Source organism: Nipponia nippon, unplaced genomic scaffold, assembly GCF_047370975.1.
Source record: "Nipponia nippon isolate SJK-2023a ecotype South Korea unplaced genomic scaffold, ASM4737097v1 scaffold_14, whole genome shotgun sequence".
NCBI lineage: Eukaryota > Metazoa > Chordata > Aves > Pelecaniformes > Threskiornithidae > Nipponia > Nipponia nippon.
In genome coordinates this window covers 4,861,661-4,886,063 of record NW_028262330.1, presented here as the reverse complement: position 1 = coordinate 4,886,063, position 24,403 = coordinate 4,861,661, and the positions used below count along the sequence as shown (strand labels likewise).

Sequence of the window (24,403 nt, the reverse complement as noted above, 5' to 3'; positions counted from 1 at the left end):
GGAGGCAGTGCTTAGTGGGAGGCAAGCAAGGGGTGCCGAGTACTGAGTCAGCAGGGAAAGTGCTCCAGGACCTTCCTTGGACATCTGGAGCAGCCACGGCCCCGCTGAGAGAGCCCAGCACTCGCCGCTCCCATGGATCCCAAACCGCGTCACCCGAGCATCAGCAGCTCTAGTGCAGGCTGCAAGAAGGCACAGCACAGGAGTTTATAGTCAAAAAAAGACAGGGCTTTGGCATCAAGCTCACCCAGCAGCAGCTGAGGGACAAAGGCACGGGAAGCCAGCGGCAGGCAGGAGCTGGACTGCACTGCCCAGCTGTGCTACGGCAGCGAGAGCCGGCACTGGAAGTGCCGCAGCCGGCAGGGCTGGAAAGGCCAGGACGGGCCAGGGCAGCAGTCACAAGGGCACAACCAGGCCAGGGCCGGGGGGTGCAAACCACACACCCACTCTGCTGCTTCCTCCCCCGGCCGCTTCCCCAAGGGCACAACAGCGAGGGCAGGCGCTCGGCCTCGCTGGGGCCGGCCCCACGCACCCACCCTCCCCGGAGCTGCAGGGCTGCGCTTAGCAGTTGCGAATCACCCACCACACACCGGACTCTGGATCCCAGCGGTGAGGAGCTCAGCTCCGCCACCGGGACCAGGCCCCGTGGCCTTCACACAAAGCAGCCGCCACCCTCCCACCCCAACTTCCCACTTCAAGTCGCAGGTCCCTCCCCTCCCACCCCGCAGAAGAGAATTGCACTGGTACGGTCGTCCCTGCCGGGCCACCGGGCAGGGGCTCAGTACACCGGTGGGGGCTGGTAACCCTCCGGGGCTTCTGCTGTCTGGGTGAAGGGTGGCTGCTGGTAGCTGTCGTGGCTGATGTTGGGGTAGCTGGAGTAGGGAGCCGAAACCTCTGGGGTGGGGTCGACGTAGCTGTGAGCAAAGTCCTCCACCCCCATTTTGTACCTCTTGTAAGCGAAGGCGATGAGGAGGCCCTAGAGAGACGAGAGGGCCGGGGGTGTCAGGGCTGCGTGGCCCGGAGAGCCCCTCCACGCTCCCTCCCGAGCAGGGCAGGGCCGGGCTCCGCCATGGCTTCACTCACCCAAGAGAAGATGGAGAAGAAGCTGAAGGTGATGGCGGCACGGGCCGAGTCAGCCCCAACCGGCACATCCTCAGCCCGCGTCCAGGCCCACTGGTTGGTCAAGAAACAAAAGCCAATGAACCACAGGAACGTCCAGAGACCTGCGGAAGGAAGGCGGCGTGAGGGGCCGGGGCTGTGTCCCACTGCTCCCAGGCAGGTCCCCAGGCCAGACCCTGCTCTCACCAGGCTGCTGCCATCGGGACAGGGCCGGAGGCCAGTGCAGGCGCCCGGCCCGGTGCAGCTGCCCGCATGCTGCTCCCCACGGCTCCTTGGAGCACTTTCAGCAGGCAGCGCGTGGCCCGCGGGCAGCGTGCCAGGTGGGAGCGACTCCCTTCGCCAGGCACCGGCAGCCACGTCATGGGACAAGGGCAGCCATTGTAGCAGACGCGGAAGGCACAGCCCTGCCCCGCGGCCACCGGTACCTGAGAAGCCGAGGTCTGCCAGGACGAGGTACTTGCGGTCGGTGGTGTTGCTGATCTGGGGGAAGTAGACGTCCACCATGAAGAAGAAGATGCAGGCGAGGAAGGCGAGGACGCCGATGCCAATGCCGTAGCGGCAGGCGTCCTCGTTGTGGTTGAAGATGCAAAAGAGCTGGGGGGAGCTGGGCAGGTTGGTGTAGCCCTCCCCGACCAAGCAGGCGAAGACGATCAGGGCGAAGATCTGCAGAGACGGGAGCAGGTGTCCGGCGGGGGGCACCGGGGCAGCGGGGCCCCTTCCAGGGTTGCCCGCACCCGGCCGGGCTGGGGGCACCGGGCAGGGGGCACCGGGCAGGGCTCGGCTGAGCGCCGGCCACCGCGGCTGCGCTGGGGCAGGAGGCGGGGAAGGCCGGGCCGGGCCGGGCCGTGGGGGCCCGCAGCGGGCAGGACGGAGGGGAAGGCCGGGCGGGAGGGAGGGAGGGAGGGAGGAAGAGGAGGCGAAGGCCGCGCTGTGCGGGCTCCGGGGCGCGGGGCCGGCCCGACCCGGGGCCCTTCCGCAGCCCGGCGGGGCTCTCCCGGCGCCGCGGGGCCCCGTCCCGCCCCGTCCCGTCCCGACTCACCGCGCTGGCGATCCGCGCCAGGACCTGCGGCTGCTGCACGAAGCGGCCCAGGTCGAAGGCGCCGCCGGCCTTGGCCGCCCCGTACGCGCCGCCGCCGCCCTCCATCGCGCCGGAGCCCCCGCCGCGCTCCCCACCGCTTCTGCGCGGCACCGCCCCGGGGAGGGCCCGGCCGGGCCGGGCGGTCCCCCCCCCGCCGCCGGGGCGGAGCGGGGCCACGCTCAGGCCGGCGGGACCGGGTCTCCCCCGCCCAGCCACCGAGCGCAGCGCCAGCCCCGCGCCCCTCCGGTGCCCCCGCGCCCCGCGGCGGAGGGTCCCGCCCCTCCCCGCCCCGGCGCTGCCCCTCTCCCTCCCGGTGCCGCGGCCCCAGCGCAGCACCCGGGGCAGCGCCGTGGGACGGGGCAGCGCCGGCCGCCCCCACGCGGTCCCGACGTGCTCTGTCTGGGAGGTGGCAGGAGGGATGGGATGGGATGGGATGGGATGGGATGGGATGGGATGGGACGGGACGGGATGGGATGGGACGGGACGGGACGGGACGGGATGGGATGGGAGGGTCGGTGCTTCCCCCGCCCTCCCCGCGGGGGGAAGGGGCCGCCTTCGCACCCACGCTGAGCCGCGGCGTTTGCCCGGTGCTCGGCGCGGACGGAGGCGGCGGGAGCCCCGGGACGCGTCTCCGTCGATTCTTGGTACCGGGGCTGGTGGAGGGGGGAGCTGCCGGGGGAACCGGGCGGCAGCGGGGCGCGGCGGGTCCCAGCGCCCGGGGGTGCGGGCGGGGTGGCGGGGAGCCCCGTCGGGGCCGCTGCCTGCCCGGAGCAGCCTCAGTCCGCCCCGGGAGAGCTGCGGAGCCTGAGGGCGGTGGAGGGCGGAGCGGGAGGGGAGGAAGGAGAAGGCGCTGGGGCAGCGGCGGAGCCACTCTCCGGCCCCGGGACGGCGCTGGCGGGCTCCTCCGGCGCAGCCCCGGGCCGGGGCCGGTGCGAGCCCCCCCTTGGCGGGCAGGATCTGCTCGGCGGAGGCTGCGCCGCCTCCCTCATCCGCCCGCCCGCCCTTCCTTCCTTCCTTCCTTCCCCCGCCTCAGCTCCCCGCCTGCTGGGCCGCCGAGGCGGGTTGGCCTCGCTGTTAGTCCCGGGTTTAGACCCGGGTTTAGCTCCCGCCTGCCCTGGGCTCCCACACGCAGCGGCTCCGGCTCCATCCCCGTCCCAAGGGCAGGCGGGACCCCATGTGCCCCGGGGCAGCCGTGGGTGTCGGGGTGACCGTGGGTGTCGGGGTGACCGTGGGTGCCAGCAGCGCGACGCCGGCTGACGCCTGTCCCCTTGCTGTGGCAGGGCGGCGTGTTGGAGGGAGTGCGGTGCCACAGGGACCCGCTCAGCCCCGGCAGGATGTCCCAGTCGCCCTCCTTCGCCCTCCACGTCTCTGAGGACACCGAGAGCAATGGGTGAGTGTGGGCCTGCCCTCCTGCTGCCCGCATCTGCCCGAGCCATGCCCCCGCATGCTTGGTCCCCGGGATCCTGCAGCCCCAGCGGCACAAGGCTGGCATCCCCGCTGCAGGAGAGAGCAGCCCTTGTGCCCAGCAGGCACTGGGTTCCCATGCTACAGGGTGGCACGGCCAGGCTTTGGGCTGGCACCAGGTCTTTTCCATGGCTCCATCCCCCGGGCCCTGGTGCCCAGTCCGGCCCCAGGTGAGCGTGTCTGTGTTCCTGCAGCCAGGAGCCGAGCCCAGACAACGAAGGAGCCCTGCACACCTCCTTCCATCAGCTCATCCAGGAGCAGAGCAGCTTGGTAGAGGCGGGTCTGGAGCTGGAGATGCAGGCGAGGGGCAGAGGTAAAGCGCTGTGGCCACAGCTGGGGTGGGACAGGAACAGTGTGTGTGTCTAGGGCCATCTACCGTCCCGGACCCTGCCTGGACCAGCTAGGGCTCGTGCTGAGGCTGCGGCCAAAGCACTTGTAGGAGCCCACTGACGCCTTCGCCAGCGCAGGCAATGGGGCAGACCTGCCCTTGGGGACACAGAGAGCGTCTCTGGAGAAGGGGATGCTCCAGGGAGAGCACACACCGGGGCAGGTGCCTGGCCTTGGTGCTGGAGCAGGGCAAGCAGGGCTGCAGGGACTGGAGCCATGGGTGCTCTGGCTCTCACTGCTCTGCATCCTGCCCTCCGTCTCCCAGAGCATGCGGTCCCCCTAGACGCCTGTGCCGCAGCCTGGCCGGAGCCCGAGCAGGATGAGCAGCACCCTGGCTACTCCTCCGCCTCCCTGCGGATCCTCGCCAGCATGCCCAGCCGCACCATCGGTAGGTGCTCCCCACCCTCCTGCCCTTCCCCAGGCCCAGGAGCCCCTTGGCAGAGCTCTCCCATCTGCCCTGCTCTCCGATGGCTGGCTGGCCACCCACCCCGTTGCCCTGCTCTCACCCACAGGGCGCAGCCGTGGGGCCATCATCTCCCAGTACTACAACCGCACGGCCCGGCTGCGGCGCCGGAGCAGCCGCCCACCCCTGCAGCAGCTCTGCCGCACGGCGCGGCCCAGCCTGCGGCAGTATGACCTGGAGACTGACCCTGCCAGGGCCACGCTGGAAGGTGAGGGTCCTCTGGGAGTGGGGGCAGGCAGTGCTGGGCACTGTCCCCTTGCTGGGTTCAGGATGGGCACGCCATGTCCTGGCCAGCTGCATCCCCCTGAGCCCCTTGTGCCCCCAGACAAGCGGAGCCTGCTGGTGAAGGAGATGCTGAGCCTCTTGCCCAGCCAGCGCAGCCACATGCTGCTCACCGTGCCCCTCAGCCTGGCAGAGAAACGCATCCTCCGGTAGGTCCTCTCCTGCCGACCCTGGCCAGGCAGAGCCCCCACAGCCGGAGCTATCCCAGGGCCCATGCCGCTCTCTGACATCCCTCTCTGCTGGGCAGGCAGGAGCTGATCAGGCAGAAGGCCCCCCTGAGGCAGCACACCCAGCACCGGGCCTCCTCCTCGCCCTGTGGATGGTGCAAGGACTACATCGTCCTCGTAAGTCTGGGGCGCGGGTCTGTACAGCAGCTGTCGGGGGCTCCGGTACAGGCTCCGGCCCCGGTGCTCTCCCTAGGCTTCCTCTCCCCAGGGCTGCCGGAACCTCTGGTACAGGCTCTTTTCCCTGCTCCCCGCCGCGCAGCCCTGGCACTATGCCCTGAAGCAGATTGGCGGCCGCTTCGGCTCCAGCGTCCTCTCCTACTTCCTCTTCCTCAAGACACTCCTCGTGTTCAACATCTTCTTATGCCTCATCCTCCTTGTCTTCGTGGTGGCCCTACAGGCTGCGTATCCCCCTGCCTCGGCCAGCCCCCAGCCCTTCACTGGCCTCGAGCTCCTCACGGGAGCGGTAAGCACTGCCAGCACCTCAGTGCCAGCGCATCCCTGGGCAGGAGCGGCTCTAAGCCCGGGGTCCAGCCCTGCATCCCCGCCACAGCAAAGCCTCAGTAACTGCCCTGCATCCCTGCATCCTCTGCCATGGCGATACCCTGGTCCCTGCCCTGCATCCCCTGCCATGATGACGCCCCAGACCCTGCCCTCGCACAGCCGGGACCCTGGGACCACCAGTGCTGTGGGTGCAGAAGCGGGTGCCTGGTGCTGCCCTGGCCCAGGGCTCTGTGCCCCTGCAAGGTGGCACAGTTGAGCCAGGCTGGGCAGGGAGCCATGGGCACCAGTGAGATCACCATGGGCCCCATCGTGCACTTTCCCACAGGGCTACTTCACTCACTCGCTGCTGTACTATGGCTACTACAGCAACATCACCCTCAACGACCCCCGCGCCTCCAGCCCCAACGGCAGCGCGTGCCCCCTCGCAGCCCCCCTGCTCCCATACAACATGCCGCTGGCCTACGTGTTCAGCGTTGGGGTCTCCTTCCTCATCACCTGCATCCTGCTGGTGTACAGGTGGGTCAGCAGCACCTCCGGCACTGCCAGCCTTCCCCTTGCTGCCCAGCCCTGATGACCTGATGCCCTCCCCCTCACTGCAGCATGTCCTGCTCCTTTGGGGAGAGCTACCGCGTGGGCAGCTATGCGGGGGACCTGGCCGTCAAAGTCTTCTGTGCCTGGGACTTCAAGGTGATCCAGAGGCGCTCAGTGAAGCTGCAGTGCGAGAACATCCGCACCCAGCTGAAGGTGAGGAGCTGGGCTGGAGCTGGCCCCTGCATGCCCTGTGCCCTGCAGTGGGCAGGCAAAGGCGTTCACGGGAGCACTGGCACTGCTCTCTTCCAGGAGCTGCTCGCAGAACAGCGGTCCCGTTCCCGCTCCCTGAGCCTCTGCCAGCGCCTGGGGCATACAGCTGTGCTTCTCCTGGCCTGGGCCCTCTCACTGAGCACAGTGCTGGGCTGCGTGCTGGCTGTGCACTACTTCTCGGAGCACATGCACATGGTGAGTGCCGCCCCTCACCGTGGGATCTCCTGCCCTGGTGTTGGGCGGCTGGGGCTGAGGTACCGGGGAGGGAGGCCAGAGCAGCCCTGCGAGGCAGGGGTAGCCCCGTTGCAGCTCCCCTCCTGGCGTCAACGTTTGCTGCCCTCTCCGAGGGTGCTGGGCTGCCGGCAGCCATGTGCTTACCCTGGTACCCACTCGCCAGGTTCAGCAGGACTACCAAGCCCCGGGCAGCAGCAAGTGGCAGCAGGAAGCCATCCTGCTGGTCCTGCCCCTCGTGGTGTCCCTCCTCAACGCGCTGATGCCCCACCTGTACAACTTGCTGGCAATGTGGGAGAAGCACGACTCCCCTGTGGCAGAGGTCTACGTGGCGATCTGCAGGTAGGGTGGCTGGGGCTGGGGCAGGGGGAGTGTCCTGCACCCCCACCTGCAGTGTTGGGGAAGGCTTTGGGGCCGGGCACCCTGTCTGCGGGGCTTGGTCCCTCCATCCCCAGGGCTCAGGGGCTCCCGGCCCCACTCCCACTCCCCAGGAACCTCATTCTGAAGATGGCGGTCCTTGGCTTGCTCTGCTATCAGTGGCTCAGCCGGAGAGTTGTCTGCTCGACAGAGGAGGTCAGTGCTGTCACCCCAGGGCTGTGCAGGGCTGCGCTCTGCGTGGATCCATGCGAGGAGCCCATGGCACTCATGTGAGCTGGCTGGGCCATGCCATCCGGACTGTCCCTTGCTTGGGGAGCACGGAGCAAAGCCAAGGCTACGGTCCCAGCACCAGCAGGGGCAGGGGTCTGGCAGCACAGGGTCTGCCGGACAGCGTCTGCCAGATAGCACTGCAGGCAACATCGTCTCCTTTGCTGGGGAGAGGGGGGGTAACAGCCAGACAGGGGCACCCCAAGCACAGGGTGGCTGGGGAAAGGGGTGCAGGGGAGGAAAAGGTCCCACAGCCCCTCACACCCCATGGGGACCATGGAAAGGCCATGGGGGAGGACAAGCCTCATTGCATGCTTGATGCCACCTTTGCTTGTCTCCCCAGTGCTGGGAGACATGTGTGGGGCAGGACCTGTATCGCTTCGTGGTGATGGACTTCATATTCAGCCTGATGGACACGCTCTTTGGGGAGCTGGTCTGGAGGTAACGTGCCCTGGGAGGGGTTCCCCCGCTGGTGTGGCATCCCCGGCACGGCCCCGGCTCTCCGCTGCCCGGTCGGTGCTGCCCTGGTGCACCCAGGCTCTGCCACTGTGAGGGGGGAAGATGGGTTGCCGAGCGTCCCCCGCAGCGGCAGTGTGGGAGCAGAGCTCTGCTCCTTCCCAGGCTGATCTTGGAGAAGAGGCTGAAGAGGAAGCAGAAGCCTGAGTTTGACATCGCCCGAAACGTGCTGGAGCTGATCTACGGGCAGACCCTGACCTGGTGAGATGCCATCTAGCCTGGAGTGGCTCTGCTGGCGAACACCTTGTAGTCCCTGTGAGCCCCACAGCTGGCAGGGACCAGGCACGGGGACCTGCACACGTTTCACTGAGCATGGCTGTGGGAGACCCCCCCAGCCCCACATGGGTGGGACGAGGGAGACGGGCGGCCTGGCATTCACAGCTCCTGGTGCCAGCACCTTACAGCCACAACCCACACGCTCACCCAGGAGGTCTGGCTTTGGCGACGGGGTGAGAGCCACTGGGGAATCAGCAGCAGAGCATCCCAGGACCAGCCCAGTGTCCCCTGCCCAGCTGGTCCCCCCAGAGCTCTGGGGGAGGAGCAGGCTCTGGTGCATGTGCAGCCCCTCTCGTTTGTCCAGACCGTAATGGCACTCACTGCTCCAGGAGACCTGCTCCCCTCCAGCCTGTCCGCTCGGCTGCTCATGCCCTTACTTTGCCACCCCCCACCTTTCTGCATCCCCCGGCCTCGCGCTCCCCTGCCCAAGGAAGGGATCCACGCACGCGCTGCTGCGTTCCCCCTCGCAACGCACCTGAGAGCCACAAAGGCTACGGCTGCCCCGGGGATCAGTGAGATCCCAGCCCAGGCTGCGCAGCAAAGCTGGCACGGGGGGTCGTGTGCTTGCTCTTTGCTTTACAAAAGCCTGACCGCAGCTGGCGATGGTGCCCTGCTGCCGCCCACAGCTCTGCCCACCACTAGCTCCCACGGGGCCCAGACCTGGGACAAGCTTATCTTCCCCCTCTCTCTCCTAGGCTGGGCGTTCTCTTCGCACCGCTCCTGCCGGCCGTGCAGATGCTGAAGCTGCTGCTGCTGTTCTATATCAAAAAGGTGTGAGTTGATCCCCCACCCCGCAGCTCCCCATGCGTCCCCACGACGGGCAGCCCTGCGGTGACACTGCACCCTGCCACAGCAGCATGCAGCAGGGGTGCTGCACCGTGCAGTGAGCAGCACTGTCCTTGTGGGAGGGAGGAGGTGTTGCTGGGGACAGGGTGTCCCCGAGCTCACTCGGCTCCCGGCGGATGGGAGGGACGGGACGGCAGGGTGGGGGCAGCTGTCCTGCTTGCACTCCTGGGGCCACTTCCCAGGAGAGAGCAGCATGCAGGACTCTGCTCCCTGCCTGCAGACCAGCCTGATGCAGAACTGCCAGTCCCCCAGCAAGCCCTGGCAAGCATCTCACATGAGCACCGTCTTCATCACCCTGCTGTGCTTCCCGTCCTTCCTGGGTGCAGCCATCTTCCTCTCCTACACCATCTGGTCGTGAGTACCCGCCGGACCACGGCTCGGGGCGCAGAACTGCCGGCTGCCTGGCAAAGGAGAGGGACTTGGGGAGCCCGTGCCTTCCTGGCCCTGACAGCATGCAGAGTGCATCGCGCCCAGCGCAGGGCTGTGCGATGCTGCCCCAGGCAGCAGGTGCTGCCCAGCCGCTGGTCATTGCATGGTGTAGCAGCAGTTGGCCTGTGCCCACTTCTTCCAGCTGTTCCCAGCTGTTCCTGAGGCAGGACAAGGGGATGAGGACCCCCTTGTCCAGCCACTGGGGACGGCTGGGGCAGGTGAGGCTTGGTCCCGGGGACATCTGAGGCTGGGCAGTGACCTGGGCTGGGGGTAGTGGCCGGCTGGACTGCCTATTGCTCTGACTGACCCCATCGCTCTGACCGACCCCATCACTCTGTCTGCTCAGGGTGCGGCCGTCAGAAACCTGTGGTCCCTTCCAGGGGCTGGAAACCATCTACAAGTCAGGGAAGACCTGGGTGCAAGTGCTGGAGAAGTCCAACCCGAACATCACCTGGTTCACCTGGGTCCACCAGCACGTGGTGGAGAACACCTTCCTCCTGTTCTTCATGTCCGGGGTCCTGCTGTGAGTAGGGACCCGAGCCCGAGGCTGAACCCTGGGCCCACGCTTTGAGGGTCCCGCTGTCACAGCCCTGAGTGGGGGCTGGGAGCTGGGGTGTCACTCCAGAGCCCTGCACCCCAACCCAGTGCCAGGAGTGCAGCGTCCCCCAGCTGCCACCGTCCTGTCCCGCTTGTCATTGCAGAGCTGTGATCTACTTCAACATCCAGGTGGTGAGAGGCCAGCGGAGGATCATCTGCCTGCTGAAGGAGCAGATTGCCAATGTGCGTGAGCTCTGCGTGCTGGTCCTGGCAGTCCCAGCTGCTCCACGCCCTGGTGCAGCCGCAGGACTGCCAGATTCGGGCTCTAGCCCCAACAACACTGCCGCCTCAGACATGCAAGAGCCCATCCCACGGCTGCTCACTGCAATGTCTCTGCTGTTGCAGGAAGGGGAAGATAAAATATTTCTCATTCGGAAGCTTCACTCTGTTTACGAGCAGAGAGAGAAACGCACCTGAGTCCCAGGTGAGGCTTGCATGAAGGGGAGACGGGGCTGTTAGAGTGCTCGGAGCTTGGCCAGGCACGTGGACATTCCTCTGCTCCGTGCTGGAGCACAACAGCGCGGCACTGCCAGGGCCAACCCGGCTGTGGCGGAGTGCTGCTTGCCGGGGAGCGGGAAAGTGCAGGAGGTGATGGGGCAAGCCAGCCTTTCCCAGAGGCATTTCCCCTTGCTTTGCTGGCGTGGCAGCAGCGTACCTGGCTCAGCCGGCAGCTGGGGATGCAGGGCTGAGCGCGCTGGGGAGATGCCCGGGCTGCTGGGCTGCCCCGGTACCCAGCCTGTGCCAGGGGGTGGTGGATCCCTGGTGCTGCTGCAGTCTGGGGATGGCACTGGCTACCAGCAGAGCCAGGACAGGGACAGGGAAGGGGACTGGGACAGGGAACAGGAGGGGGACGGGGACCCTTAGAGAGCCTCCTCTCTGCTTTGAGCATGGGGCAGTGCTGTCTGCCCCCAGCAGCAGACTCTCAGCGTCTCAGGGACTGTATCTCTTCTCTTAGTGTCACACTCCCCAGGAAGGAGCGGGACAGGACAAGACTCTGCTCACAGCCAGGCACTGGATCCAGCCCTCTTTCTGAGCCATCGCAGCCTGGCACTGGAAGCAGCGGGGCCACGGGGTGCTGGGGAAGATCCTCTCCTCCGGGTTGCAGTGGCCAAGGACCCACTGGGGCACATCATCTGGCAGCTCCGTGGGGATGCTGCAGCACAGGGACATGGGTGCTCCCACTGCCTGGAGCTGCTGGGGATACAGCAGACGCAGCAGGACCAGGGCCAGGACTGCCATCATGTCCCAGGGCACAGCTCCGCACGGGGCTGGCTTGCCAGCAGAGCCCTTCTCTGTGGGCGGTTACTGTTAGAAGAGAACAACTGTAAATGCCCCAGCCAGCCCGGAGAACAACGTCGTGCTGTTTTCAGAAGCCTTCGGAGACGGTGGAGCTTTCTGGCTGGAGAGAACCTGCAGCCCCCTTTGCACTGCCCAGAAGCACCAAGGCTGCAGCGAGGAGCTGCCCAGCACCGACCCAGCTCCAGCCCCATGTCTGGCTTGCCGGGAGGAGAGCAGCTGGCCAACACCTTCCCGGTGAATGAGGCCACCTGGGCCCCTAGCCACCAGGCCAGGCAGCCCTGTGGGAACACTGTGCCTGCCGGCAGGATGGGCCCAGGAACACTACCACGGTGCCGAGCGCTGGGCTGAGGAACCCGAAGGCTCTGGCTCCCCAGCTGCAGGCTGACCTGGCCCATTAAAGCGTAGCTGTGCAGGAGGGCTCTCAGCCTGTGTCTGGACCTGTTGGGTTGGAAGCAGGCAAGTGGGTTTGGTGCGTTAGCGTCAGCGTTCGTTAGGGGTGGTGACTCAGCAGCCATGGCAGGGTGTGCTCAGGCTCCTCAGCACCATCTGCCTGCCCATGGGCTGTCCCAGGAAGAGCCCAGCTCAGCCTGCACCGTGGAAGCAAGGACTGCTGCTGCCTCATTACGCGCAGCCCTGGGAGCCACTCGCCGTCATGGTGTGGTGTCCCCAGCCCCTGGAGCCACTCCCCATCGCAGCGCAGTGTCCATGGCCCCAGCCCCGAGAGCCGCTTTGCACCACAGCATGCTGGCAGCAGCCCCTGGCCCTGGAAAGCCAGTTGCCCCTGTGGCACAGCACCAATAGACCCAGGGAGGGTTGTGCTGTGGTGTGTGCCAGGCCCAGGCAGCCAAAAGTACCCTGTGACTTGGCACTCGCGCCGCCAGGTGACGCAGCTGCCTGCTCGGCTGGGCTGAGCTGTCAGCACAGGCACAGGATCGGTTATCGGTGAGGGCACAGGCGCAGGTTATCGGTGCAGGCGTGGGACGGGTTCTCCGCACAGATCCAGCCATTCTCTGAGCCCGAGCGAGTGCTGGAGAGCAGCCGCGGGCTGGCCCTTGCTGCAGCTTGTGAGACATCCCCAACTGAGGCATCCCTGCAGCTCAGCCTGCCCCAGCTCCCAACACCCACCCAGGTCCCCGCAGTCTTTCCACATGTCCCCCCCTGGTCACCCCGCTAGGCCCACAGGGCCAAAGCTGCCAGCAGGAGCCCCACACACACTCGGCCTCCAACCCCAGAGGCATTACCAGCCCCTGCCCTGCTTAGCCCAGCCCAGGCACTGCTGTCGCACCCCCCAGCCCCGCTGCCCGTGAGCACCACAACCACTGCTCCTGCACCCAGAGGTGCCAGTGTGGCCCCGTGCCGGTATGGGCTGGCCCCTGAGGCTCTTGCTCATCCCTTCCCCAGAAGGCCAGGGTTTCCACCTGAGCACAGGGCAGCTGCCAGCCTGGACAGTAAGGTGGAGGTTTTACTGTAACGTCCCACAGGAGTCCTTCCACCACCAGCCCGTGACACCGTCCTGGGCCCCGCTCCCAGCCCCACGCAGGGCAGCTGCTCGCTGGCCACCTCCTTCGGTGGCAGGATTCGCCTGGGTTGCTGCAGGCACCCAGGCAGGGTCGGGGTCAGCGAGAGTCTCCAAGGGTGGCCCGAAGCCACTGCAGGACGTCAGCCAGGCCGGTACCATCGCGGGCGCTGGTCTCCAGCATCGTGATGGGCTGCGTGGCACAGGAGACGATGTCCTGCATGCGGAATAGCGACTTCATCTCCGCCAGCGACATGTAGCAGGGCAGGTCACTGCAGCCGGGGACAGAGGGGGACATGCATTAGCCCATCATGATAGCTCTCTCGCCTGGCCCATCCCCCAGCTCGGGGGTCTCCACGGGCCCAGAGAATGTGGCAAAGCGTGGCTGCTGCCCCCCAGGACACGTCAGGCTTCCTCGGGTGTCACCTGATGGAAGGGACGCAGGAGCCACTGCAGGCCCTCAGCGTGTCCCCGTGCACCCCCACCCTCCAGGCTGACCCCCCCTCCTCACATCTTATTGAAGAGGACGAGCACGGGCACGGAGGCGAGCTGCTCTGCGGAGAGGACGGACAGCAGCTGGACGCAGGACGAGGAGACCTGGGTGGGGTTGGCGGCGTCGACCACGAACTGGAGGAGAAGAAGGGAAAGCAGCAGTGCGGGCGTGCCCGAGGGTGGCCCCGCGCTGGCCCGGGGAGGAGGAAAATCACCCAGCCAGGGCGAAACCAAGGGTGACCCCCCCCCGCAGCGGAGCAGGGGCCAGTGCCAAACCCCAGCCATGGGGAGCCCCTCGCCCTGTGCCCAGGTCCCTCCCTCGGGGCCAGGGCTCAGGACGGGGTCCCCGCTTGGCCACCACCGTCACCCCGCCAGCGCAGGGGTCCCGGTGCAGCCGTCACCGCTCACCAGGAGAGCGCTGCACTCGCCGTAGTAGCTGGGCCAGATGGGGCCCATGCAGCCGCCCAGCTCCCGGACCGTCACCCTCCGCGGCAGCCGCAGGTCGGTCAGGTTGGTGCCCACCTGCCGGGACAGGCGGCTTGGCTGGGTACGGCCGCGACCGCCTACCGGAGCCCCTCGGCCGTACCGGGGCCGTGGCCGGTTCGCAGCCCCCGCCGTGCCCTGCCTACCGTGGGCAGCGTGGCCGGGGGCTCGCCCAGCTCCGCGGTCCCCTCCTCGGCGCTCAGCTGTGCCGCGGGTTAAGGACACGACGGCGCTTGGGAAGGGGACGGGGACACGGACACGGACGCGGCCCGCTGCCCGCCCGGGACCCCCGCCCGGGACCCCCGCCCCGGCCCCCCCGGTGCCCCCCGGTGCCGGTCCCCGCCGGATATGACGCAGCCGCCTGGCCAGCAGGCTCTTGCCGCCGCCCGCCGCCCCCAGCAGCAGGCACGTGGGCGCGGGCCGCCCCGCGCCCGCCATCCCGCCCCGCCCTGCCCCGGCCCGCCCCGGCCCGCCCCGCCCCGCCCCGCCCCGCCCCGCCCCGCCCCGCCCCGCCCCGCCCCGCCCCGCCCCGCCCCGCCGGAAGGAGCCCCGCCCCTGCCGGAAGCCGGAAGCGGAAGCGCCCGCGGAGGGGCGGTGGGGCAGGACGGGGCCAGGCCGGCGGCGGCGGGGGACGCGATGGGGCGCGGCGGCGGCACCTTCGAGCGGCTCCTCGGTACCGGCCGCGGCCTCCCCTCGGCGCGGCGGGCGGGGCGGGGGCCGGGCAGGGGGACGCGCCGCTCGGGCGGGCCGAGGTCCGCAGCGCTCGGCCTCGGGAGCCGGGGCGGGCCCGGGGCGGCGGGCCCGGGCTGGTGAGGCGGGGCCGAGGTTACCGAGCGCCCTGGGGCGCCCGAAGGGGAAGAGCTGGCGCGTTCCGGGAAAAAACAGGATTTTTGTCCTGGAGGGCTGGGGTCTGGGGCATCGCCGGCCTCCGGGGCAGCTTCCCTGCAAACGCCTCAGCGGTCGCGGAGCAGGGCTGGGATAAACAGCACCGCCTAAAGCAGCCTAATAGGTTTATTCCTTGCAGATAAGGCTACGAGCCAGCTTCTGCTGGAGACGGACTGGGAATCCATCCTGCAGATCTGTGACATGATCCGTCAGGGAGATACCCAGTAAGTGCTCCTGGCGTTTGGATGCGCTATAAGTGTAGCTCTCCTTGTCTTCCCAAGGTGAAGCGTCAGGGTCTGGGACCTGTCAGCCCACGGCAGCACGCATCTTGTTATCCCTTTTCAGAGAAGCGTTGGAAAGGCAGCGCAGTGCGCCCTGATGTGCTGAGGTGCTTCCCTGACCTCGGGAGGCGCGGGTTACCTCTGGCCTGAAATCCTCAGGGAAACTCAAGCTTGAATGTGCTTATTCATTCTCTTTCCAGTTTGCCTCGGGGGAATCGCGTCGCTCATGAGCTAACTGTACCCTTGTGTCAGGGTGGGGCTTAGCAGGCTATCAGCAGCAGGTGGAATCTCCCCTCCAATTCTTGATTACCTGAGGACGTGTACTCTCTTTCCTTACCCAGAGCAAAATATGCTGTCAATGCTATCAAGAAGAAAGTCAATGACAAGAATCCCCACGTGGCGCTCTACGCACTGGAGGTAATGTCAGCCCAAACTGTGACTACTGCAGGGGTCTGGCTCGTGGGCCAGGGAGCTTCCTGGCTTTTATAAGCCTGCTTCCTGGGCTGCCCTGTCTGCAGAGCATTCCCTGCCCTGCCCCGGGAGTGGTGGAGTCATGGCTTAGAGTTTGCCTTGTCTTGGCTCTACCACAGAGCTTTCATGACTGATCAGGAGGCCATGGGTTTTGTTCTTTAATTCAGTTTCGGAGTTAGAAACAGACAGAGCTGGAACTTGAGACACTGTCCCTGGGGGTCTGTCTCTAAGCAGCAGAAGTACAAAGGCTGCCGTGCGGTTGAAGCGTAGCTGACTCTCCAGTGCGGTGGTGTGGATTTCTCTGGCTTGACTGACACTGCCCTAATGCGACTCGCTGCTTAAATAATACCCCTGCCTTGGTGTGCTGCCTGCAGTAACCTGTAACGTGTGCTGGGACTCATCACGGGCCATAGAGAAGGAAGAAAGTGGCAGGCTAATATTGTCATTTGCCCTCGCAGGTCATGGAGTCGGTGGTTAAAAACTGTGGCCAAACAGTCCATGACGAGGTGGCCAATAAACAGACTATGGAGGAACTGAAGGAAATACTCAAGGTAAATATATCTTATTCTACTATTGTTTTCGAACGAGCTTGTAAGAGAAGCAGCAGAAGGAGAAAATGCGTGCATCCTCTCTTTCATTCCCTTTGTGTAAGGAACAGAAGGGAAACTGGAAATGCGTTTCAGAAAAGAGCAAACTGTATTGCATGATGTGAAGGGATGAGTGTAGGGAGCTAAGGGGTGCCTGCTAGGGAGAGAAGATGTGAGAGCAAAGGTAATGTTTGGCTATTCCTTGAAGTGGGCTAGGAACATGCTGCAAAGGCCTAGACCATTTCATGGTAAATGCTCCTGGGTGAAGTGAATTCCCTCCTGCAGTACAGTATGAGACACACAGGAAGGTAAGCAGCAAGGTAAAAACTGGCAGAAGCTTCCCCTTTATCATGGCCGTTTCATTAGCCTGTGGAATTGTTTGAGGAGCTTTCCAGGATCTAGACCTGGCTGTTTCCACTGACAAGCTATCACTTGCCAATTTGACACAATGTGATGCCTGCAGGATCTCCGTGTGTCCTTGGACTGGAGAATTCCACAAGTGAAGTGGAAATGGGAACTTCTGTCTCCAGCTCCCAGCCCCAGATCAGCAATGCCTAGACAAGAGCTAGTTAGAGGAGTGCTGTTCCTTCCTTACAGCCTCTGTCTTCTGCCAGAAATAGACGACCGGATGACCCAGATATTTGGTGAATGAGCTGTACGAGTCCTATCATCTCACACATGGTAGCTGGGTGTCTCTCTCCTGTCACCTTCCTGTTAGGGCTGGCGCAGTCTCCATGCAGGATCTCCTGCTGAGATAGGAGCACTGCCGCAATGTGACAGCCAGGTATAGTAGCGCAGCTGCTCCGAGCGCTGAGGAGATCAGATCAAGAGATTTTGTGGTTCTCTCCAGTCTGTGTCTGCCTCGGTAGTTTCATAACTGCTGCAGACCCATTCTCCTCCAACCCTTGGAACTTTACTGCTTGCGAATGCCCAATGCTGGTAAAATGGTCTTCGTTCTGATGAGGTTCAGGGCTGTGACATTTGTGGAACGCAGGATTTTGCCAAATCTTCTAGAAGTTTGGAGCTCCAGAAATTGTTTATAAGTCACACTGTGTGGGCCGAGCTCTCGGCTGAAATAGGAGCTTGACAATGCTCCTCTGCTTCTTGGGGGATTTCTGGAGCAGCCGGTCATGTGAATGCGTGATGGCTTGGTCAGCTGATGACAGGGCTGCTCTCAGAGGCTGGCCGGGATAGAAACAGGCTTACCAAGTTTCCTCCGGCTCCTTGAACTGTGATACAACCTTCCCTGCCTCCAAAGGGCACGCTTCCCAGCTGTCCTCACTGCGTCACATCGCGAGTTAGCTTTGGGTATTCCTGGGCAGGAGTCTCGGGGCTGGAGGTGCTGACAGCCTGACACCACCACCCTCCAGATGCCCTCCAGCTGTAGCCGTGAGCTTGTGGTGCCCTGTCAGCGCTCCGGCGAGGCACTCTGCTGTTCTGCCCAGCTGCGTAGCTGTAGGTCCTGCAATTTTCTGAGTGCAGGATGAGCAACTCTTGTGAGATGTTGGGCAGGCCAGTGCTCGTGCCTGCCCTGGGGAGCCACTGTGTGAGTCTCTATAGGTATTTTTGCAAAGCATCGTAACCGCACCCTTTTTCACGTTGGTCCATGCTGCTCTGAAGGACATTTTCTTCTTCATGCTGGAGGGGAGAAGTGGGGAAGCTGAAGGATTATGTAGTCCTTGCTGTGAATTGTCCTTATTGCAGCTTTTTGACAGCTCTTACCTTGCAGAAGTACTCTAAAGTCTCTCTTTCCATGAATGGTATTTCTGACTTCTCTTCTGGGGGATTCACGGCATCCTTTGGGTTTCAGAGTCTTTTTCTCAGATTTTTTTTCTCCTCCTCCCTTTCTGTGCAGAGGCAAGTGGAGACAAGTGTCCGCAGTAAGATCCTGTACCTTATCCAGGCCTGGGCTCACGCCTTCCGCAATGAGCCCAAGTACAAGGTGGTGCAGGACACCTATCAGATAATGAAGGTTGAAGGTGAGGACTCTGTGGGCAAAGGTGGGTGGACAATTGGCAAAGCAGCTCGGCTCTGGAGGAGCACTGCAGGAGAAGGAATGGGTGTCAGGACCCTGCCTGGTGTTAGCAAAATCTGGATTTGCAATACTGAGCTTTTTCTTGGTGCCTGAAACCCAGTGAACCCTTTCGAGTGACTGAATCCCGCTGCAGAGAGAGGACAGCTCCATCGTCCCAGGATTGGGGGCTGCCTTGCTCTGGGCCTCCGGCCCAGCGAGCAGCTAAGGGTTGGCAGTGAGACCTGAAAAGCAGGAGCTGCGAAGGTTCTTTGGGAAACGGGCAGCAAGTCAGCATGTCCTCTGGGAAGGGATTTACAGTGGGGTGGTTCCTTCCTCCCAGGCTTTCGTTAGTACCTCCAGGATGGGTCCAGGCTCCTGCTTTCTGACAGAGTGTCAGTATGGGACTTTCTCTCTTGTCCCGGGCATGGCAGCATTCCCTGTGAGGGAAGGGACGCGCTGCTCTCTCTGCCTCTTTCTGTGCACCAGAACCTCCGCAGGCAGTGGCAAAGCCTGGAGGTCCCGGTCCCCCACCGAGGCGGTGTTGCCACACTCTTGCCATTCAAGGGGTGAGACTCAAAGCCCTGTCTGCGCTTTTTCTTTTCTTGAGCAATAAGCCTTATCCAAAGGGCCCTGATGTCCCTTACAGGTGTATAAGGGAACCCAACAGGGGATTGTCCTGTGCATTCAAGAGCATGGCTGAGAGCCCCATACTTCTCAGACAGCAGCAAGTGCTGTGCAAGCATTGCCCTCTGGCCTCCTGCAGGAGGAAGATTGCTGTTAATTGTGTCAGAGTAAGATAATGGTCAGGGCAGGCATACTGAGCTGGATCTGACGCGTGGCTGGGACCTATGGCACGAGGCTGTAGGCACCACGGCCTCCCTGCGTGCGGGAGCCCTTTCATAATGGGACTCCGTCGCTTCTCCCGCAGGTCACGTGTTCCCGGAGTTCAAAGAGAGCGATGCCATGTTTGCTGCAGAAAGGGTGAGCTCTGCTGGTGGGGAGGGAGTTGGCAGCGCAGGACAGACCTTGCTCTCCTGTCCCCTTCCTACTAAACCTTCAGTTCTTGCATTCCTGCATTTCACGCAGATTAGAGACCTTGCTGGGCGCATACTGCTCCCAGCTGCCACGTGGGCAGTTCTGGGGTGGCATACAGCGATTTAGCCTAAACTACCAGAAGGAGGGGAGACTTGACCAGAACAGGGAGTTAGTCTCACCTTACCCTACCCGGTGGCCTTCCAGCAGCGTGGCAGCAGGGCATTGCTAACATGATTGCTGTGCAGACACGTTCCTAGAAAATATCTTGCCAACTGGGAAAGCACCACAGTCTCTAGTGACACGAGAGGAGATAACTTGCAGGGATTATTATTTCCCATTGAGCTGCAAATGCTTCCAGTCTCCCCCATTCATGAGAGTGCCTTGGTTAGCAGTAGGAGCTCCTGAAAAGCTCTGTGGAGACACTCTCCTTAAGGCCCTCCCCCACTCCTTACACAAGTTTCCTTAACCTCGACAGGCTCCAGACTGGGTTGATGCTGAGGAGTGTCACAGATGTCGAGTGCAGTTTGGCGTTGTGACGCGGAAGGTGGGTGCCGCTCCTGCCCCTCTGGGTTCCCTGGTCCTGCACAGCCACCTGGGACTCGCAGGACTCCCTGAGCCTGTGTGGAAGTGTGTCAGGGCTCGACCGCGTTCCCTGGCTGCTGGCAGGGGAGTGCCAGGAGCGTCTGAGTGATGTTGTCTAATGGTGAAGGAGTGTCTTGCCACCACATTGATGTCTCCTGTCCTTTGCAGCATCACTGCAGGGCCTGCGGGCAGATCTTCTGTGGCAAATGCTCCTCCAAGTATTCCACCATCCCCAAGTTCGGGATTGAGAAGGAAGTGAGAGTCTGTGAGCCCTGTTACGAGCATCTCAACAAGTCAGTACCCTTTGTGGTGTGTTTCTTTGCATGCAAGAGCTGGGACTGTGAGGAGAGAAGCTTGGCATGGAGCCACCTTTCTGCAGACCAGAGCGAGGGTTTCCCAAGCTGTGCAGGCTGGGCTGGGTTCCCTTCCTTCCTGGGAACGGGGTTTACAGCTGTAGTGTTGTGCAGAGCTGGGGCTCCAGTGTGGAGGAAGGAGCACTCAGTCTGCACTGTCACATCTTTCTGACTACAGGAAAGCTGAGGGTAAAGCTGCTGCCACCTCCGAGCTGCCCCCCGAGTACCTGACCAGCCCTCTCTCTCAGCAGTCCCAGGTGAGTGGCTGCCCTGTAGGTGATCTGGTGATCCAGATCTGCTTGTTGATCCCTTTACTGACCACCGCCTCATCTTTCCACTTGCAGCTGCCTCCGAAGCGTGACGAGACGGCTCTGCAAGAGGAGGAAGAGCTCCAGCTAGCTATTGCCTTGTCTCAGTCAGAGGCCGAGGAGAAGGAGAGAATGGTTTGTGCCCTGCTTGGCATCTGGGAGTGGTTGTTGCCACACAGCCCAGATGCATCTGCTAGCTAGGGCAGCTCCTAGCTGTGTAGTAGCAGATCTCTAGGCATGTCCTGGTGTGAGCGAGTCGCAAGGCCTGTGAAATGAGAAGGTGAAAGCAGGCACGTGCTGTGTTGCAGTCCCGAATCCTGGAAACAGGCTGTGCCCAAGCTGCAAGCCCTGGGGCATGCTGGCCTGCGGGAATTGTACAAAGCATGAGGCTGGGTCTGCTGGCCATGCCTGGCCATCGCTAGGAACCTCGCCCACCCAGTGTGCCCAGCTTGTTGCTGACTGGGTGATTTGGAGGAGTCTGGACAGTCCCTGAGTTGATTGTTTTTTCTCTTTTGCAGAGGCAGAAAACAACCTACACCATGTACCCGAAGGCTGAGCCCATACCTGTCACCTCATCAGCCCCCCCGGTCAGCACTCTCTATTCCCCGCCCGTGGTACGTTTGTGGGAACCCCTGAACGTGAAGTGGCTGGACGCAGGCCGCTTCCCTAGCCCAAGCCTGCCTTGCCTGGGGTCAGATTTAATCCCTGTTCTGAAAGAAAAGATTTGCCCCATTCAGTTCCTTGCTCTTTCACAGCACTACTGTGTTTTCAGCAAGAAGGCCTGTACTCAGCCGGCATTTGGGTGCCTCCGCTGCTTCCAGTAGGAGCTGCAGCATGTGTCTGGCTGAAGGAGAGGGCTGTCCCCTTTCAGTCTCTTGCTGGTGCTCAGCATTGGTGGTTGTGCATGGCCAGGTCCGAGCAGGATATCTGTGTGGGAGCTGTGGGTCTCTGGTTTCTCTGTACCGGATTTCCCTGTTTATCTCTTTCCAGAATTCTTCTGCTCCCTTGGCTGAGGACATTGACCCGGAGGTAAGGATCCAGGCCTTAATTAGTCCATGGCACAGGCTCGCTCCCAGCGGGGCTGCGATGCTCATCTTCCTTCTCTTTCTGGCAGCTGGCTCGGTACCTGAACCGCAATTACTGGGAGAAGAAGCAGGAGGAAGTTCGCAAGAGCCCCACCCCGTCAGCACCTCTGTCCCTCACGGAGCCAGCTGCTCAGCCTGGGGAAGCCCACCCTGCCCCGCTCAGTGTTGTTGAGGTAAGAGGGGGCCTGGACCTGTGTCTGGCAGCCTCAGAGGGGTGAGGAGTGCCCGACTCCTTTGTTCAGCCCAGTCACGCAGCTCTGCAGGCTTGCTGCTGGCTCTCGGCATGTACGGGAGAGTTGAGGCTGACTGGCTGCCCTGTCCTTCCAGCAGCAGTACCAGAACGGCGAGTCTGAGGAGAACCACGAGCAGTTCCTGAAGGCGCTGCAGAATGCGGTCACCACATTTGTCAACCGCATGAAGAGCAACCACATGCGGGGCCGCAGCATCACCAATGACTCTGCCGTATTGTCCCTCTTCCAGTCCATCAACAACATGCACCCCCAGCTGCTGGAGCTGCTCAACCAGCTGGACGAGCGCAGGCGTACGTGGGAGCTGCTCGGCCGGGGATGTGGGAGGGCGTCTTGGCGAGGAGTGGGTGGCTGCCAGGGCTTCCCCCAGTGCCAGGGCTTGGCACTGCCATGACACAGCCACTCTGGAGAGAAGCCAGTGCAGAGTGGTCCGTGTGCTCTGTCCCGAGAGGGTCCCTGAGGCTCTCTCTTCCCTCCCCAGTGTACTACGAAGGCCTGCAGGACAAACTGGCACAGATCCGGGATGCCCGTGGGGCTCTGAACGCACTGCGGGAGGAGCATCGGGAGAAGCTGCGCCGTGCAGCGGAGGAGGCTGAACGTCAGCGCCAGATCCAGCTGGCCCAGAAGCTGGAGATCATGAGGCAGAAGAAGCAGGTGAGGCAGGGAAGTGTTTCCAGGGTACCAGGGGCCGCGTCAGCCAGCAGGCCTGCCTGCACCTTGGGCCAGCCCAGGGCTGGCAGGGATGGCTGCCCTGGCAGGAGGGGACGCTGCGCTGTCCTGGCTTCTAGCTATCACGGCCCTCTTCCCACAGGAGTACCTGGAGATGCAGCGTCAGTTGGCCATCCAGCGACTGCAGGAGCAGGAGAAGGAGAGACAGATGCGCCTGGAACAGCAGAAGCAGACCATCCAGATGAGAGCCCAGATGCCAGCCTTCTCGCTGCCTTATGCCCAAGTACGGCTGCTGGGCCAGAGACCCACCTGCAAGGTCCCAGGGACGTGGCCTAAAGCTTGCTTTTCTTCCCTCAACAGCTCCAGGCCATGCCCGCAGCCGGTGGGGTGATCTACCAGCCCTCTGGGCCCACCAGCTTCCCTGGCACCTTCAGCCCTGCTGGCTCCGTGGAGGGCTCTCCTATGCACAGCGTATACATGAACCAGGCAGCACAAGGGGGCACGGCGCCGTACACCGCAATGCCTGTCACAGGGACAGGTACGTCGCTGAGCTGATCCCACATGGGTGGAGGCTGAGTGCAAGGTGGTTGCTTCAATCTCTGCCCTTTCTGCCCCAGATCCCAGCATGGTGAATGCCTACATGTACCAGCCAGGCGCAGGCAGTGGGCAGGCGGCTCAGCAGGGGCAGGCAGTGCCCACCACCACCCCGGCGTACTCGTCCTACCAGCCAACTCCAACGCAGGGCTACCAGGCAAGTGAGGGCAGCGTCCCCGGGCCGTAGCAGAGCAGCTTGCGGCTGGCTGGGGCGTTCTGCGGGGCTGGCGCAATTCACTCAGTGATGGGATCTCTGAGTGGGAAGAAGTGGCTGGTTGGTCCCAGGTCTCTGGATCTGCTGCTGCTGCTTTCACTGTGGGAGTGGGTTGGGGTCAGAGTCGGTTCTGGGCTCCCCAGGGCGCAGAGGGAAGAAGACAGCCTGGTTCCAGCAGAGTGGGGAGAGCGGTGCTGGTCCTGGGGTGTTGGTTTGAGACGAGCCATCGCTGCCTGCACCACCTCTTACCAGCCTCTCCTCCCCAGAGCGCAGCCTCGCAGTCGCAGAGCATCCCGGCCATCTCTCAGGCCCCTCAGTCGGGTGCCATGGGCTACATGGGCAACCAGTCGGTCTCCATGGGCTACCAGCCCTACGGCATGCAGGTGAGCACTCCCTACCGCACAGGCCCCTTCTTGGGCACTGGCAGGGGACAAGGTAGGGTGGTCTCCAGCCCGTGGAGCCTTCCTGGGTCTGCACTGCCGGTGGCAGGGAAGGGGAAGGCCTGGTGGAGGCTGCGGGCCTTCACCTCTGCCCCACGGGCACTGCGTGTCCCCCAGCCCCTCTGACAGCTGCCCCTTTGCTCCCGCAGGGCCTCATGTCCGCCCTGCCGGGCCAGGAAACCGCGCTGAGCAGCTTGCCAGCCCAGCAGTCCTACCTGCCCGGGCAGCAGCCCCTCTACCAACAGGTGAGTGAGTACTGCTGGCCCCGGGGGGTCGGGGACCCGGGGGGGGGGCACTGCGTTTGCTAACGAAGCGCTTCATTTCTTCCAGATGGCACCTGCTGGGGGGCCCCCCCAGCAGCAACAGCCCCAGCCGGCGCCCACCCCGGTGCAGCAGCCCCAGGGCAGCGGAGAGGCCCAGCTCATCTCGTTTGACTGATCGCTGCCGCAGGGAGCGGGGGGATCCCGTTAACACTACTCTTCATCCGAAATCACTTCTCTACTTCAACTCCTCCTGCCCTCTCAGTCCCCGCGTCTGTCCCTGGCCAGGGAGGGGGGACGTGGGACCGCAGGGTCCCAGCATCGGCTCCGGGGCCCCAGCAGCAGCAGAGCAGCCCCACGCCCCGCTCCCTGCCGCTGCTTGCCCGGCCCGGCCACCCCGGGAGCCGGCGGCCCCTCGGGCCGGGCGGGAGCCGGGTCCCTGCCGGGGCGGGGTTGCGGCCGCAGGCCCCGAGGGAGCAGCGCTTCCAGCCGGCCCCCGCCCCGCTCCCCTCGCCTCGGGCACCGCCAGCTTCGCCCCGTCCCGTTCCTACCGAGCCCCGTTCCCCGCCAGCGCCCTCTCCCCTCCCGGGGTCCCTTCCCGGGCCGGGCCTGTCCCCGTCTCCGCGGCACAGCCGCTCCCTCCTCGCCGGGGAGACCGAGCGCGAATGGTGACAATAAAGTGTTGGGAACGAGCTGCGGCCTGGTGTGCTGGGGGCGGCGGGGGCGGC

General features: G+C 64.0%; 4 protein-coding genes across 13 annotated transcripts; 2 read left to right on the top strand and 2 right to left on the bottom strand.

Annotated features, from left to right (window-relative positions):
* Positions 1 to 715: 715 nt before the first annotated feature.
* SYNGR2 (synaptogyrin 2) lies at positions 716 to 2,323 on the bottom strand. Its single transcript, XM_087750896.1, has 4 exons — positions 2,156 to 2,323; positions 1,542 to 1,779; positions 1,081 to 1,220; positions 716 to 973 (listed from the first exon to the last, which is right to left on the bottom strand). Exons 1-4 carry the CDS (start codon positions 2,258 to 2,260, stop codon positions 776 to 778), a joined length of 681 nt encoding a protein of 226 aa, XP_087607022.1. The 5' UTR covers positions 2,261 to 2,323; the 3' UTR covers positions 716 to 775.
* TMC6 (transmembrane channel like 6) lies at positions 1,703 to 11,573 on the top strand. Of its 4 annotated transcripts, none has more exons than XM_087750893.1 (21): positions 1,703 to 1,797; positions 3,475 to 3,584; positions 3,853 to 3,971; positions 4,311 to 4,433; positions 4,558 to 4,716; positions 4,834 to 4,939; positions 5,038 to 5,134; positions 5,226 to 5,480; positions 5,844 to 6,034; positions 6,118 to 6,262; positions 6,359 to 6,514; positions 6,717 to 6,892; positions 7,042 to 7,123; positions 7,539 to 7,636; positions 7,817 to 7,912; positions 8,683 to 8,758; positions 9,054 to 9,187; positions 9,609 to 9,785; positions 9,964 to 10,042; positions 10,205 to 10,283; positions 10,815 to 11,573. In XM_087750893.1, the coding sequence occupies exons 2-20, from the start codon at positions 3,529 to 3,531 to the stop codon at positions 10,274 to 10,276; spliced, it is 2,397 nt and encodes a 798-aa protein (XP_087607019.1). In that variant the 5' UTR covers positions 1,703 to 1,797; positions 3,475 to 3,528; the 3' UTR covers positions 10,277 to 10,283; positions 10,815 to 11,573. The 4 variants fall into 4 exon arrangements, with proteins under 4 accessions (XP_087607019.1, XP_087607020.1, XP_087607018.1 ...); XM_087750894.1 differs by lacking the exon at positions 1,703 to 1,797 and adding an exon at positions 2,418 to 2,600; XM_087750892.1 differs by lacking the exon at positions 1,703 to 1,797 and adding an exon at positions 2,749 to 2,838.
* A 1,029-nt stretch (positions 11,574 to 12,602) lies between these two features.
* ARL16 (ARF like GTPase 16) lies at positions 12,603 to 14,089 on the bottom strand. The gene is given in 4 exon segments (XM_087750895.1): positions 12,603 to 12,946; positions 13,186 to 13,688; positions 13,796 to 13,855; positions 14,001 to 14,089. Coding segments are annotated over 4 exon segments (822 nt in total). The 5' UTR covers positions 14,088 to 14,089; the 3' UTR covers positions 12,603 to 12,774.
* A 93-nt stretch (positions 14,090 to 14,182) lies between these two features.
* HGS (hepatocyte growth factor-regulated tyrosine kinase substrate) lies at positions 14,183 to 24,367 on the top strand. Of its 7 annotated transcripts, none has more exons than XM_087750805.1 (21): positions 14,183 to 14,322; positions 14,674 to 14,758; positions 15,157 to 15,232; positions 15,745 to 15,837; positions 17,729 to 17,852; positions 18,816 to 18,868; positions 19,398 to 19,466; positions 19,673 to 19,797; positions 20,036 to 20,114; positions 20,202 to 20,300; positions 20,684 to 20,779; positions 21,156 to 21,194; positions 21,280 to 21,423; positions 21,581 to 21,791; positions 21,980 to 22,152; positions 22,310 to 22,450; positions 22,528 to 22,705; positions 22,785 to 22,918; positions 23,242 to 23,358; positions 23,565 to 23,660; positions 23,746 to 24,367. In XM_087750805.1, exons 1-21 carry the CDS (start codon positions 14,286 to 14,288, stop codon positions 23,851 to 23,853), a joined length of 2,277 nt encoding a protein of 758 aa, XP_087606931.1. In that variant the 5' UTR covers positions 14,183 to 14,285; the 3' UTR covers positions 23,854 to 24,367. The 7 variants fall into 7 exon arrangements, with proteins under 7 accessions (XP_087606931.1, XP_087606930.1, XP_087606929.1 ...); XM_087750804.1 differs by having other exon boundaries at positions 21,578 to 21,791; XM_087750803.1 differs by having other exon boundaries at positions 20,036 to 20,300.
* The last annotated feature ends 36 nt before the right edge of the window (positions 24,368 to 24,403 follow it).

Excerpts from the sequence above, each read along its gene's own strand:
- SYNGR2 (XM_087750896.1), bottom strand. The coding sequence starts at position 2,260 with ATGGAGGGCGGCGGCGGCGCGTACGGGGCGGCCAAGGCCGGCGGCGCC. Across the intron at positions 1,780-2,155 it reads TGGCGCGGATCGCCAGCGCG|ATCTTCGCCCTGATCGTCTT; the intron begins GTGAGTCGGGAC and ends CCGTCTCTGCAG. Across the intron at positions 1,221-1,541 it reads GGCAGACCTCGGCTTCTCAG|GTCTCTGGACGTTCCTGTGG; the intron begins GTACCGGTGGCC and ends TTCCTTCCGCAG.
- TMC6 (XM_087750891.1), top strand. Across the intron at positions 4,717-4,833 it reads TGCCAGGGCCACGCTGGAAG|ACAAGCGGAGCCTGCTGGTG; the intron begins GTGAGGGTCCTC and ends TTGTGCCCCCAG. Across the intron at positions 10,043-10,204 it reads TGAAGGAGCAGATTGCCAAT|GAAGGGGAAGATAAAATATT; the intron begins GTGCGTGAGCTC and ends CTGCTGTTGCAG.
- HGS (XM_087750803.1), top strand. The coding sequence starts at position 14,286 with ATGGGGCGCGGCGGCGGCACCTTCGAGCGGCTCCTCG. Across the intron at positions 19,467-19,672 it reads TTGGCGTTGTGACGCGGAAG|CATCACTGCAGGGCCTGCGG; the intron begins GTGGGTGCCGCT and ends TGTCCTTTGCAG. Across the intron at positions 20,780-21,155 it reads CTCTCTATTCCCCGCCCGTG|AATTCTTCTGCTCCCTTGGC; the intron begins GTACGTTTGTGG and ends ATCTCTTTCCAG.